Below are 15,194 nucleotides of genomic sequence, written 5' to 3'. Positions count from 1 at the left end.
CTTTCCCTCAACTTTATATGCAGCCTTTTAAGCATAGCTTCCAAGTTCCTTATTGGAAGGGCTGGCTTATTATCACTGTCCTTTTTGTCAGTCATGATCTTGGGGGCACCATCAATATCAATAGAAAACTTCTGGTGATTCCAGCAGACAGCAAATCAGATATCCTAACGCAAGCTCAGACACAGATAACCAGTTCTTGTGGGCAGTAAGAGCTTGGTGAGAATGATGCTGATAATCCAAGCTGCGACAAATTTTTCACACCCAAAGGGTTATACAGGAAGTTTGCTTCTCTGAAGCCTGGAAATATTTTAAGTTTTTCCTTGAAGTTATTTAAGGCAAAGGGTTGAAGCAGTAGTGAAGTAACTATGGATGAACAGTGTCTTGAAAGGAAGGAAATAAAAGATTTTTCTTGAGAGGATTTTTCTTGTAATGCTCTAAGTAACTTTTCTTACGATGATGCTTTCACCCCACATGTAATTTTGTCACCTCTCTTCCCAAGTAACTTTAAAGATTTTGACAATGGATATACTCACAGTGTTCTATTTTCTCCAGATTCTACTGTGACAGTTGCAGCTCCTAGTTTAGGAAAAGTTGGGTTTAACCAGTTGTTGTTCCAGAGGAATTTAACCTTTGTAATTGTTCCAATGTTAACTTCTGCATCAATGAATTTTACATAAGTGTTGTCTGGTTTGAGGGCTCCCCTGTGAAAAATAAGATTTTATGGTTATGAGACATACTAGCATTTAATATTAATTACCAGTCCTGTCAACTGATTGGCTGTGGTAGCAAGTGAGTAGAAAGCCAGCAGAGACAATATTTAGCTTATAATACGGTAACAACATTATTGCCAGTTTTCCAGTATAGTTTATCCCCAGTCAGTGTTTGTCAGAAGAAGCAAAGGTGAGTAGGTCTGATATGCTGCAGTCACACTTCACAATGAAGACCCAATTACAGGACAATCCCTGTGGAGAAGGTAGAGCTTGCTCCCTGTTGCTTATGAGGTCAGCATTTTTGCACATGAATGAAAATTTCATTTAATGTTGATTAATTTGTATATAAAGATCCTCTCCTTTGCCCCTTCTTACTCCCGTGCTCTGAAGGTGAAGGGCTACTTTCCTCGATTTACCCCTGGTGTATGAAGTCATGAGGTGTTTGAACATGTAATGCTTTTAGCACTGCAGAACTGTTACTCTAGGCATGATCTGAGATACAGGAGTAGAAAAAAACAACAACAGAGGACCCAGCAGAACCATCTAGAAGAAACCTCACAGTTTTGACAGGTTTCACGAGAAAGACAGAATTTTTATTCCTTCCTACATCTTTGCCATCTCTGATTCATCTGCCTTCAGAGGAGGATGCTTACTCCCCTCCGTATCAAAAGGCTTATGGTAGTGGAAGTACTGTAAGACAGGACAAAATTCCCTGTGCCTTTTGTTTCTTTGCTGGATCCACAATGGTATCTGGTTGGTTAGAGCAAGATTTGCTGAGGGAAAAAGTTTGCTTCCAGCAACTGAATTGACACAGGCTCTGTAAATGGCAGCTGGAGAATGCTGGACTGTGCTCAGAACCGGCAGACTTATCTCACGTGGGTGCAAGGGTACCTGAAATGGATCGGCTCATAGAAATGCCTGCTGCCCAGTGTCCATAAACAAAAAGAAAACCAAAAATTAAAATCCAAAACCCACATCAAAATGTCTTCTTCCTATTTTTCAGCATTTCAGGTATTTTAGTTGAAACAAACGTGAAAAATGTGAATAAACACAACCCACATGAGGCAAGCAAGCAGCCTCAGTGTAAGCAGGCAAAGTGATGAGACAAAAAATAGATGTATTAAATGTAGTAAACCGTGATGTAACTTTAACTGTAAGCAGCTATGGCAGCAGTATTTTGCCAGCCTGTGAAACACAAAAAATCAGAACTCTGCTACCATAGGCCCAGCAAGAGCTTATCGGGACAGCAAAAAAGTGACACCAAATTCTGTCATTCAGAATCCTTCTCCCTGCAAATGTAAACCCAGAGTGAGTGAACTATGGCTGCGTTTACATTGAGGGTAGAATTTGATCTTTCAGTAAGACCCATTTAAACAGAAATATTAATTAAAACAGGAATTAAACATTCTAGAAAAGAAGCTTCTTTTCTACTGAATTTTTAACTTACTGGACAATCTGATGCTGCCTTGTGTTTCCATCCTCTCCATACAGGGCAATATTTACATATCCTCTTTGTTTACTCTTTCCAGAGAGGGTCACACTTACTTTGTACCTCCAAACTGCACAGAAGAAATACGGTAGATTAGGTTATACCCAGAGAATAACGGTCTCCAAAATATCAAGTGTGGGGCTTTCTTTGGTCTGTAGTTGAAAGGAAAAGAAAATTGTCTCTGCCCTTCACTTTGAGCTCAAGTCTATGTCATGGGCTGTCTGGATTCAGTGGCATTAACACAGCTCTCCTGCAGGGAGTCAGATCTGTCCTTGTGTCCCGATGAGATCAACATGAGAAATGGGTAGAACAAAGCTAGTCCATGGCAGGGTAAACAAAATACAAACTTCAGCGTTTTGACCATGAAGATTTTTGTGACCTCAGAAAGAAGGAGGTGCTAGGAATAAATACTCACACATACCAGAATATAAGCAGCGTAGGTGGAGTATAAAAAACCCCTGAAGCTCAAGAAAAATCATTTTTGTTGGTGAGAACTTTAGCACTCATCAAACGCAGCTCTTCTCCCTCTGATTCTTCTTTACAAAGCAAAGGAGGAACTGTCTGGCGAGAGCTGACATTTAGGATAACTTAGGTTGTGAAGGAGGGCATCTGGTCCAAAGCAAGGCCAGTTGTGGTTGGCTTGCTCTGGGCCTTTGAGGGAGTTTGGAACATCTCTAAAGATGGAGAATTCCCGGTTTCTCTGTGTCCCTCTTCCTGCATTTAAGCACTATCATTGTGACAGTAGTTTTCATTCTATTTAGTACAAAATTCCCTTGCTACAACTTCTGTGCATTGTCTACCCCCATTTCTCCTCACATGTTGCAGTGCAGTCCACTAAATATCTCAGTGACCTCCACTAGACTCTTATTATGGTTTGTCAACATCTGTCATGTACTGGAGGACCCAAAACTGGGCACTAGTATTGGAGCAAATAACAGAAAGGTGTGAAGGACCGAAGAGACATTGCACTCCTATGAGGTCTGTTCATCTGTTAAAATTAGGTGTAAACCAGGAAAATAAAAAGGTTTGTTTAGAAGAATTAGGTATCAATGGAAGCAATCGTAACTCACGAGGAAAATCCTTGGCCTCTCCAGTATTCAGGTAAAATTTTGTGAAATCAGCTTTGAATTTCCCTTTGAATTTATCTGCAAAGTGACCCATATTTGGGCATCCACCTTCTGGGCATGGGAAACAATTGTCCTAGTGAAAACAAATATATCTATTAATAAAACTGTCCAGCCAGCCAAGAAAAAAATATTAGTTGTAGGACTTATTTTCACATATTCACCTAACTGGCCCTGTGTCACAGCAACAAAAAATTCAAGTAACCCTTTCTGTGACTTGAGAAAGATCATATACGCTAGCCAACTTTCTCAAAGGCTCTGATTTTTCTGGGATCTATGGAGTTGTTTTGTGCCATTTAGCTCAATCCAACCACATCAATGACACCCCTGAGTAGTCTTGAAGTGTAGCAGGGAACAGGAGATGTCCTTCCCAGTAACTGATGAGAAAGAACGATGACTCCATATACTTTCAGACTGGGCTAAGAAAGGCTTTGTCTTGAAAACAGAGCTCATTTTTGTCATGAAAGTAATTTTCTACTATGGTGGTAAACATGTTCTTCAAAAGTAACTCAAGAAGTGTGATCAGAACGTCTAAGGGTCAATCTAAACAAACTGTCTGTAGAATATGAAGAGCCCATTACCCCTCTGCTACTCTTAAGCTGTAGTTCCCCATCTCCCAGAATGGGACAGGGAAGGGCTTCCTGGTCTTAATCCAAAAAAGTTTGTGCTTTGTCCTTGAGGCTACCTTAAGTCACCAAAGCACTTTGATCATGGACTGACCCCATCAGGTGATTATTCTAGTTTTGAAAAAAAAGACATTTCATCTGTGTTTGGAAGTTCACCTGCTTGCTGATTCCTCTTATTGCTGTTTGATAAATACATACAGTGGTTATGGGGATGGGCTCTTCTCACTTCTTCCCCTGTTTGATGCAGCAGAGAAGGCCTGGGGAAGCCACACTAGCTCCAGCAGTACCTCAGGGCTGTTGCATCAGCACAGAACTAGTGATGTCCCTGTTTCGTTGTTGCCTTTTCCTACTTTGATCCATTTCATCTGCACAAGATGTAACACTTTAGGATGTCTGACACTTCTCTTACAGATGCGCTCATTGATTGCAAGGTGGCATAAATGAGATGAATTTCTGATGTACAGGTAAGAGCCACTATTTTTTACATGGTCCATAATCATGAGGCTCTGGGAAATACTTACTGAATCAAAGACATCGTAAGAAGCACAAGGATATCCCAGAAATCCGTCAGGGTAGATAATACTGTCAGAGTAATACTTGTAACTCCGCAAATGATTGCAAGCCACAAAGTCCCGGGTTCCTGTGAAGACACCCCCAGTTTAGCTCATCTTTTCTGTTGCCCTTCGAGGAAAGATACTGGCACTGGGATCCACCTTTCCTCCTGAAAGGCCTCCTGACAATTCTTGGAGCATCAAATGTAAGGTCTGAAGCTTGCTGCTGCAATGAATTGATGCTCCAGGCAACGCGACTCACTCAACAGGTATAAAATGAAAACTCGAAGTGCTTTGTGGAGACTCTCTCTGCAGCTCGGCTCTGCCCCTGCCTCCCAAGCATTTATTCGAGCAATCTGACCGAGTTTCACAATAGAAATGAGAACTGCATGAAGCAGGTCTTTTGTAAGCAACGGTTGCATTACCATAACAAAAGAAAACCGAATGAAAAGTATTTAACAGTGAACTTCCTAGAGCAATACTGATTCGCTCCAGCTGAGGACTTCAAAACAAAATTATTATTATTTGGGAGGGTGCTTAAGTAAGGGAGACTCTTAAAATAATGAATATATTATTTTCCTTTGTGTTGCCTTTATTTTCCTGACTTTAGGTTAAGAAGAAGGTCATATACAACACAGTTATTTCTTTATGCTTTAATTCACCATTATTGATAACAAGTTTACTCTATTAAAAAAAAAAAAAGAAATAAAAAGCAATGCCTCCAGCTGCATTGAGTAAAACCTGGAGAAAAAGGCTAGTTATCACAAATAAGTTCATGGATTCCCAGAGTTTAAGATGTTTGTGGTAATGTAAAAAGAGCTCAGATAATATACTGAAAAATCCCTACAGCATAAATCTTGATTTGGATTTTTTTTTGATGTTGTGTGCAATTTAACTTTATAAAGACATGTAGAATTTTTCTAATGTTTAGAGGTTTTATTAGAACCATGTAAACTGACAAAGAACTATCTGAACAGCTATGTGCCAATCTTTTTTTAGCTGACTAAAAACAGACACAATGACATTGCTTTAATGCAACCCAGATTGTAATAGGCAATTAAAAAAAAAAAGTTAAATGAATTTCTCTATTGCAGAGGAACTGCAGCTGAAGATACCCTAACAGAGGTGGCTGTGAGCATCATTGCCCTACTCCACACAGTACTGCTGCTGGGCAGCTGAATGGAAAGAAGGTGAAATGTTTTGTTCCAAATCCCTCAAAATTTTTGGCTCAGTTTCAGTAACTTTTGTTTCTGCTGTTAGACACTTTAGAGCAGGCATGTTTTCCAGAGGCAAACCCTTTGCTTTGTTTATCTTTTGAATAAGCTCTAGAAAATGGTGTGTTTTGGGCGCTATAAAATTCCACTACCCTCTGCAGCTGTTGTTACTGGGGGACACACCAAAAGCTAACACAGAACACCTGAATTAAGAAAAGTTGATACACTGTGAGGAGTGCCTTTCCCCTGAATTTGTGATGTAATCAGCATACTTACCTTCCCAGATGCCATCGAGGTCTACGATCTGTGAAATAGCGTTCTTGTCACATCCTGGCATTTCCACTCCTCCGTTTGGATAAAAGTCAAGATGTCCTATAGCTGTGCTCATGCCAAAGCCTGAAGCATTTAAAGTAGGGGTAAGCACGTTTTTAAGTTAATATTCTTATACCTATAGCTGCTGGTCTGAAGGTTTTCTGTGCTTGGTATTTTAGGATAGGAGCAGTTAATGGCTGATATGATGTGTTTGTTCTCTGTCTATGCACCAGCCAGCACAACTGGGTCTTGGTGAATGATGAGTATACTTAAGTGCCTAGAGCATAAATAACTTGATATTAATAGAGTAGAGCTGAATACTCACCTAAGTAGGGGATTGTGGGAGCTGAATCTGTGTGGATAACATCGACAAACTCTGCGTCAGATTTGTCCAACCTGACTTCAATTGGAGTGTCTTGAAAATAAGGTTGAGCAGGGTCCAGGCCTGAAAGAAAAATACTAGCGTTATGTACAGGTAAGGAGATGTAGATGTATCATTTTATATAACACTATGATTGTATATAGTAAGTATTGCAGAAGTAGCTGCCTGTGGTGCCTTATATCTAAGTAGCATAGGCATTAATAAAATGATGATGTGTGCTCTCTTTTACCAAGTGTCTTTTCTCCCAGGAAGGAGAAATGGTTGCTTGTGTGAAGCCTATTAAATTTTACTAACCTACATCAGTATTGAATCCCAACACTTGGATATAACATTTTATGTGTTTTTAATTGAACTTCCCTTTAATGTTGCTCACATTGGGGTTGTTAGGTCTGGGTCCCGTGTAACTAATCGATCTGCATTATCTCTGAATACCTTGTTTGAGAGTACTCAAATAGGAACTGATGCTGACCCCATGTGCTTGGAAAGGTTGAGACCAGTCTGGATACTTCTGGCTCCAGTCAGATTTTGGAAAAATATTTAGTTTTAAAATTGTGAACTTTGCTTTCGATCCTAACAGAAGACAGAATGCATTTGGTTCCCAAATTGCTGCAGCAATTTTGGGAGCTTGTAAAGTCTTGCAATTTACACAATTTTTGCTACCTTATAGTTGCATCACTTGTTGTCCCTGGGCAGCAAATTTGTTTTTGCTTTTAGACTGAATTCTGTACACTATTAGGCCAAGATTCATCAAGCCTGAAATCCCTGAGGAAAAGTAACAATTGAAAGGGGCTGTGTTAATAATATCCAAAATGACCTTTTGTGTATGAAAGGTCACAAAAGGTCACTCTGCTTAATGCGCACTGCTCTTGGTACTGCCTTCATGACGAATAAGGAGGTCAAGCTCCAAACTCTGGAAGTGCTGAATATATTAAAATAAAAATAAAGAGTGCTGACTGCAAGGAGAGTTACCTGTATTTTGAGAAAGGAGTCGTTTGATCACAAACTTAACTGATAATATCTCTTTTCAGTTTTGTTCTCTGGGAGAGTATTAGAGCTTAAAAAATGCTTGAAATGGTATTTTTGTTTTGTGGGGTCTCTCAAATATCTTCTCTAGAAATGACTTCATATTACAATAAATATGTCTCTTTGATTGTCATTTGCTGTTTTAAAAGAGTCATTTGCTCTCTGCTGGCGTGAGTGGAGAACAGATCACAAGCCATGTGAGAAGAGGCCAAGTTCTCTATATCCAAATTACCCTTTATTAAACTGCAGCCTGCAGTCAGATACAATTGTAAGAGAAAATGAACAGCAATGTTTCATTAAGCAGTGCTGTCTTTAGTAGGAGTTGGGACTTAATTCACTGACTTACCGGTTATTCTTCCAATCCCTGGCCGCCTCCTGCCAGCCTCGCCTGCCACATGTGCTCCAAGGCTATGGCCGATTATGTGAACTTGGGCTGGAGTGTAGTTGTATTTTTCCTGAGAAAATAGCAATATAAAACATTTTACTATGTCTGATTTCATCAGCAATGGGGAAGAGTAAAAAGAGACTGAAGAACTACTTCTAATTTGACTACAGACTCAGGAACTTTAGGATTTCAGCATGTTTTCCAGCTTAGGTATTCAACTCCAACACATAAATTTTCCAGAATTCCTTATTCATGTGCTACCCTCATTTGGAAACTGTTAAAACTTTAGACAGTTCTGTCAGCGGTCCTGAGACACCCTGTACCCATTTTACATCTTAGACCCATTCACAGGACACTTGCCTGGCTTGCAAGATTCAGGCAGTTTGCTGTGTCTGTGATCTCTGAATACTTAAAACTACACAACATTTTACATTTGTTAACATCCATGGAATAGCTGCTGGGCTGTAATATGGAGATGTCTTGTAGAACTTCATATCCCTAAATTGTCCAAGCCTGCTATTTTGACATAGTTCCCTACCTTTAAAAAAAAGTCTGTTTCCAGCACAACTTCTAAAGTGATCACTGAGTAGAGGAAAATGTTTTCTGCTAGTTACCTTCACATCCATGAAAGTTCCTGAATCGTATTTCTTTCAAATCAGCTTTGCAACAGTAGCTTTATAACCAGAAGATTCTTACCATAAGAACATTCACAAAATAAGCTATTTCAGCGCCCACCACACGGACGTTGTTTGATGCCTGGGTGTACTGACATCTGCCACCTTTCACCCAGGTTATGCAGATGCAGTTCACATCTTCCACAGAAAGCATCCTCTGTTTTGTGAAACAAAAGTAAAAAAACAAAGACAAGTAAACACAGTCTGGAATCAATCTGGGTTGCTTATCACAGCTCAACTCATAAATATTGCATGAGAGTTGTATGAGAACATTTTAAGAACCAAAACCTTAGCTTGTACATGAGGTCATGCCTGCTCATAGGAGTATGTGGGCTCCGACAGTGCTGAAATAAGGACATAAGGCTGAGCCAGAGTGGTGTGCTACAGAAATGGGCACACCATCATTTCCAATACCCATAGCACTACTTTTTGCAGAAGGGAAAATAATCTAAATACCGGTATTTTAAATTTTTCATTTCAAACTTATTTTGTGTGTAGCACTAAATAAGAGCTCTACTCATCCTGATTAACCCAAGTGATATAAAAGTGCTTCTTTACCTCAAATTCAATTAGAACTTATAACCTTGATGATAAAAATCAAGAGTGTTTTTCTGCTAGAGATTTGTAAGAGCATGTTTTTATAAGAGGGTGCATAAATTGCTGGTGATGCTGAATATTCATTTCAGATGTATGGCTTTACTTGGAAATATGTATGAACAGGCATATACTTTATTGTCTGCCACAAAATCTGAAGCTTTGCTTTTCTTCTCTGAGCTGGATTTTTTGGCTAAAGTTATTTTTCTTTAGAAACTTATATGTTTATTCTTCTTTGCTTTATGTTGAGCAACAACACAACTGGCAAAGGATAAAAAAGGCAATAGAAGTGTCTGTGGCTATGTTAGAAGTGGTAAAAATAAATGTACAAGTAGGATTATTACTTAATGGGAAGGAAAGTAAATAACAGATACACATAGGAAGGCTGATGCATTCACAGTCCCATTTGCTCCACTCTTTACTGAAAAGATTGAGAAACCAATTTAAAAAAAATATAGAGAAAGAATTTAAAGATTTATCTCATGCCTCTACAGCCTTGTGAAAATTGATCAAAAGGATTTAAGAGACTAGCTAAAGGAAAACGTGAGCTATCTTGTTGATTGAGAGATTCTAGAAAAAGATCTCTATTTTAAGAGTGGAAAATGGAAGGCTGAGAATTATTGAAACATCAATCGGCTTCTGATACTTTGAATAAATTGCTAACTGACACATCCAACAATCATTCCTCAATGTTCATAAAGTGACAATCAACATAGATTTTTTTTTTCTAAGAGAAACTGTCAAATAAAAATTTATTTTCTTTTGACCTAGTATCAAAGAGAAGCAGGTAACAAGGATGAAATAAATGTGAAATACATTGATTTTAGTGCACTTTCACATTGTTCCTCACAGTGTTCTCGTAAGTAGGATAGGCATATAGGATTCAAGCAAAACTGTAATTGCGTGACTATGTAGTTGAAGAACCTTATCCTAAAAGTGTCACATGCCATCGGCTGGCATTTTGTTCTGTGCTGTGTGACTAGTAGCTTTCATTAAATGCAGCTGCAATAGAAATCACACTTGTAGGATCTGAGAAGACCACAAGCTGGAATTGCAACTTTGTACGGGGATAGGACTAAGAAATAAGTTGGGGAATTAGCACAAAACTCAGTAAAGTACAATGCTTTTCTTCATTCCCTCTTCATAGCAAGGTTAAAAGCTTTGTTTGAAATGATTCCCTTGAAGCCCCTTCTAGATGTAGATTTCTACAGCTTTATTGCATCTGTTAATGGTCAGCCCATGTCCTCAGCCTCCAACACCCACGTGGCAGCTCATACCTTTGTGATGGACTTTCCACATCTAGAAACCTGTCTCTTGCTGGGCAAATATAATGCAATAATTATTAGTCTACAGTTATATTTCTGGAATTGCCCTACTTCTTAAGCAGTATCTTGCTCCAGGGTTTGTGTGTTGTTTTTTACCAAAAAAGGACACTTATTGAGCCGAGTCCTGTTATCGCTCACTTCAGTAAGAAGAATTGAATGTGTTTTAACTCACGCTTTTCCTCAATGTGCAGAGCTACATATTTAAATTACTGTCGATTAGAAAATGTGGCCTCTTTTCTCTTCTTATCACTATAAGTACCATGAAGGAAATTAGAAATAGAGAAAACAGACTGTACAGGAATGTGTTTATAAATGCAAATTAAGAAACTTCACAGGGACAGGACTGTCCTGTGGTACTTACCTTGCACATGTCTGACAGCCAGTTTTCTTCTCCATCATCTATAAATCCGTGTGTGATGAATCTGGTAATCCTACTTGTGTTAAAATTTGAGTAGCCAATTGTTTCATAATCAACCGCAGAGATCTCCTGTTGTAGATATTAAATCAATAAACATTTAAATCTGCAAATGGTTTACCATAATTGTGAAGACCTGAACTACGCTCATCTGTACAGTCACCTAAAAGTTATGCAACGTTAAACACATCTGCAAGTGTTCACATGACCATGGCTTAAGGTCTGTATCTCCATTCAAAGCAACCTTTGATACATATCTTAGGACAGCCAAGACTTTACTTTTAACATGTTTTGATGTTATCTGTGGAAAATTAACTGCCCAATGAATTTAAAAATGATCAGCTTCCCAGTACTTCTCACTGGCCATACATAAAATGTGAGGGAGTGCTGCTTTGTGAGGACTGGAGAGGGTTCTTGCCCCAGAGACTCTGTCAGGGAGCTAGAATAGGTTGCCTCTTGAGTAAAGTAGAGGTTTGGCCATTTCTAGCACTTTCCAGGAACACAGATGGTGTCTGTGTTCGTTTACTCTTTTTGCATTTGATTTAATAATATTTAAACCACAGTAGTTCTTACTTGAAAGACATTAGGATTTTGTCTTGTGTACAGGAGGAAGCGAGTATCTATCTTTTCTGGATCCCAGGGTAACTTATGGATTGGTCTTTCAGTAGTCCCAGACCATGGTATATCATCTGAGAAACATCCAAGTCTGTCAAAGCATACTTCTTTGCCTGTAGCAGACAGTAAGATAATATGAGTAAGTAAAGAAGTGGAGCAAGGTAGTCATTACTCATAGCATCTCTTCTCTGGAGGTGTCTTGGTTTCTTGAAAAGCCTGTGGTTTACAGAAAGCAAAGACCAGCAGTTTCTCTCTCTCAGATCTTCAAAGACTACACTTTACCCCAAGGAAAGAAGACAGCCAGTTCATCAAGAAAGTATTCAGTGATGTTCCTCTGTGGGCATTTTGTACTGTACCTTGGCTATCTTTCCCCAGCTGTGTTTTGCCTAAGGCAAAGAAAGCTGGAGAGTTTCTCTTGTACAAAAATATATTGAGTCTGTGCTGAACAGGTGACTATGCTGTTCATGAGAAGTCTCATGCTATACAAGCCAGTGTCTTTTGCTGAGGATAAAGCCATGCTGTCGTTAGATTGTCTCTGCCTCCCGTCCCTGGCTTTTTCATCCATTCCTGTCACTAAAGAAGAGTTTAACAAATAATTTCCTAGGTTTGGCAGAGAAATAGCTTTACTCCGAGATAGAAAATGCCAGCATTTCTTGCCCGGTCCTAGAGTGGGATTTCCAGATCAGAGATGAGGAAAGACAGCTCTCACACGTACTCATCCTACCATTCTTGTATAGGAAATTGCACTACATAAATTCAGTCGGTAAGCTTCAAGGCATCATAGTATAGAATAATACATCACAAAATCTAGCAACATAGAAAGGCTATATAAATACTAACCCCATATTCTTACCTTCTGCTGTGCTGAGCAGAAATAATGCAAGTATCCAAACTCCGAGCATCTAGAACAGTAGAAAAAGAAGCAGCTAAGATTTGCTGACCCACTTGACTTAGCTTTCTGGTGCTGAATTTTGCCAAGAGTAAAAAGTATGTGTACGTATTCTCTGACAGAAAAGGGTGCTATGTCAGTGTGTGTCTATTACCACCACGTATGAGACATTTATGGGTCAGCTTTATGTCTGCTTGCTCCACTAGATATTGTGAGGCTTGTAGATCAGCTAAAGCAGAGCTTAAATCCAAAGTGATTTTTGTTATGTTGAGGCTATGCTTCTAATCGGATGTGTAGTAGCTACTTTTAAGCTATCATAATGATATCTGTGTGAGCTGCCGTTCCCTTTTATGCTACTGGATTTGGGAAGCAATATACCAATATACCTGATACAGTAAAAGAAAACCCCAAAGCATGAACTACTTACAGTGCAGTCTTGAAGATCCATGCACTAATGTGCAAACTTTGCATATACTTTTTATAGTCTGCTTTATCCTTGGAAATGTTCCCAGAAAGATAGGAACATTTACTTCAGATTGTAGTTTATAGATAAGATGAAAAACAACTGTGATGGTTGCTTACTCTGAAAACTCCAAAAATCCATGGATGTACATATCTTGAATTGGTGTGCTGGAGCCAAGAATAGGTTTGGAGCTCCAGATGTAGGGTAATTCCCAGGCAGCAGTGCATCAGGAGTGGGACATTAAAGAGAATTATGTTTATTTCTGTAGCAGTGCGTTTAGGGGCCTACCTTGGCTAGGAAGGCTTTTGTGTTTGGCGTTGTGTAGTTGGGATGTAGGGGGGTCTACTGTGAGAGTTAGTAGGGAGGCACATTATCTTCCCTTCCCCTGCATGAAATGACTTTGCATGTGAAATACTCCTGTGCTTTTGGGTCTTTTGTGCCCATTTCCTGACATCACCTTAGTGTGGTGAAGCCTTATTCCTTTAGGAAGACTTCTTGGTGGGCCTACTATGTCTTTTCATAGTGAAAGAGTCTGACCTTCTCCTGGTGTCCCTTTCATTTTCTGGTTGAAATAAGTATATGTAGAAGGACAATCTTCTACCCCTTTGCATCCTTTCTGTACTACCCCTGTAATCCAAGTTTTGAGAAAGCCCCTCTCCCAGTGGTAAAATGAGAGCAAACATGCTGGAAATATATACAAATAACACACAAAAATTCCCCAGATGTTGCAACATGACTGCATTGCGTAGCGATGCCACAGAGCTCAGTAGGTTGTTCTGTTAGAGAAAAACAGGTTGTGCAAGTGAACAGGGTGAGGTCTGGGAACCCCTTGGTCATGCACATCTCTAGGAGAAGTCTGTAAGTGAACTTGAGAAGAAATGAGATCTCGGCTAACCTTTCACTTAGACAGGTTTGTCAGCTTGGCTATGCTTCTTGGCTGTGTTCATGTACCTTTGCAGAGTTGACGTTCCCTAACCTCCACGTCTGGGAACAACCAAATGGATATCAGCTGTGTGTGTTGTTACTACATTGCTATCATCCTTGCTAGTGGGGTTTGTTTCTTTAAGTAGCAGTGAAGTTTTTAATTTTTTCTAAAATACCACCTTTGATATCAGTGCTTCCATCCTTAAGTAGCATTTTAGTTTGTACATATCTTTTTATTCGTGACACAGAGGAATTGGTGCACGCCCTAACACACTGGTAAGCTTTAAGACTCCTCAGAATGAGGAGGCAACAGTCGTTGCCCTTTAGTTTAAGAGCAGGTGGGAAAGATCTGAGTTAGGATTTTATCATAGTTAGTCTGCAGTACTAACACAGGGTGAACAGAATAACTAGACTGTTCCTTAGGCCATGGTCAGGCAGGTTTCAGCTGCTTACTTCCCCCTTGGGAAGAAGGGGTAGGGCTGGAATGCACAGACATCAGCACAGTGTGGGCTGCTCTCTGTGCCCGCGGAGCTGTTCTGGTCCCCTCGCAGTTAGGGGCTGTTGGAAGAAAGATGACTTTTGAGAACGAAAGTGATAAATAAGGGCCCAGCTACGTTTCTGCAGTCCTGGAGAACTGCAGCCTGGAATGGCAAGCAGGCAGAGGGGAGGACTTGTTTTCTGGCACTGCAGGATTCCAGGACTCTCTCCTGGGACCCTGCGCTTCCCGGCATTGTTCATGCTTCCTTTACCACCTGTCAAGTCCCTGGGGGAATCACAGCACTCGGGACTGCAGATCAGTCCTGGCTGAACCTCAGACTTGTGCTCAATTATGCTTCTAGTTTCATACAGGCTTGGTTAGTGTTTAGTCAAGGATACAACACTGACTGTTGTTCTGTTTAAAAAAAGAAAAAAACCCTTCAGGTATTTATATTCATTATAAATACATTCGTAATACTGTATTTCTCCTCCTATTTCTTAAGAAGTTTATATGCCCAAGTGCCTGTACATAATTTATCAAACATGGAAAGATGGGAGTAAATAAACAATTTGTCTTCCTATTAATTAACATAGTGTTTCATTTTTATACTTTCTAAGTATTTTCTTTTAAATATCTACTGCCTTGGTCTCTTAAAGGTCCAAGTCCTCACTCATGCCATGCTTTGCAGAGCAGTGGTGTTCATTTTAATATGACATAGTCAGCCCCAAGTTTTTCAAAGCCTGGATTTATTCAAACTCTGAGTTTCTCTCCAAGACTGTCAGTGGCCACAGCAAAGATGTGTTTGAAATCAAATAGTAGCCAGGTCCTGCAATTCAGCTGTTTAGTTTCTCCCAAAGCAGGAAACACTTGAGGTTTACCTTTATCTTTTGCTTCCATGAAGGCTTTCAGTACTGTCCCCCATAACATCCGTGTAGGTAAACTCAAGAAATGTGGTATAGATGATTGGACCGTGAGGTGGATTGTTAACTGGCTCAGCAACA

The 15,194-nt window shown here is 39.7% G+C and overlaps 1 protein-coding gene across 1 annotated transcript in view; it reads right to left on the bottom strand.

Moving 5' to 3' along the window:
* Positions 1-12,341, bottom strand: part of LOC104272437 (inactive pancreatic lipase-related protein 1-like) — a 13,099-nt gene extending 758 nt beyond the window's left edge. Inside the window, exons 1-11 of the mRNA XM_009867426.1 lie at positions 12,293-12,341; positions 11,398-11,552; positions 10,771-10,896; positions 8,513-8,647; positions 7,778-7,886; positions 6,352-6,471; positions 5,991-6,110; positions 4,471-4,589; positions 3,270-3,399; positions 2,158-2,269; positions 534-701 (exon numbers count right to left, since the gene is read on the bottom strand). Coding sequence (XP_009865728.1) covers positions 534-701; positions 2,158-2,269; positions 3,270-3,399; positions 4,471-4,589; positions 5,991-6,110; positions 6,352-6,471; positions 7,778-7,886; positions 8,513-8,647; positions 10,771-10,896; positions 11,398-11,552; positions 12,293-12,341 — 1,343 coding nt within the window. The remainder of the gene's footprint in view (positions 1-533; positions 702-2,157; positions 2,270-3,269; positions 3,400-4,470; positions 4,590-5,990; positions 6,111-6,351; positions 6,472-7,777; positions 7,887-8,512; positions 8,648-10,770; positions 10,897-11,397; positions 11,553-12,292) is intronic.
* Positions 12,342-15,194: the final 2,853 nt, after the last annotated feature.

Source organism: Apaloderma vittatum, unplaced genomic scaffold (genome assembly GCF_000703405.1).
Source record: "Apaloderma vittatum isolate BGI_N311 unplaced genomic scaffold, ASM70340v1 scaffold8274, whole genome shotgun sequence".
Classification (NCBI taxonomy): domain Eukaryota; kingdom Metazoa; phylum Chordata; class Aves; order Trogoniformes; family Trogonidae; genus Apaloderma; species Apaloderma vittatum.
Note: the sequence above shows the minus strand (reverse complement) of the source record. Positions and strands in the feature narration are given on the sequence as shown.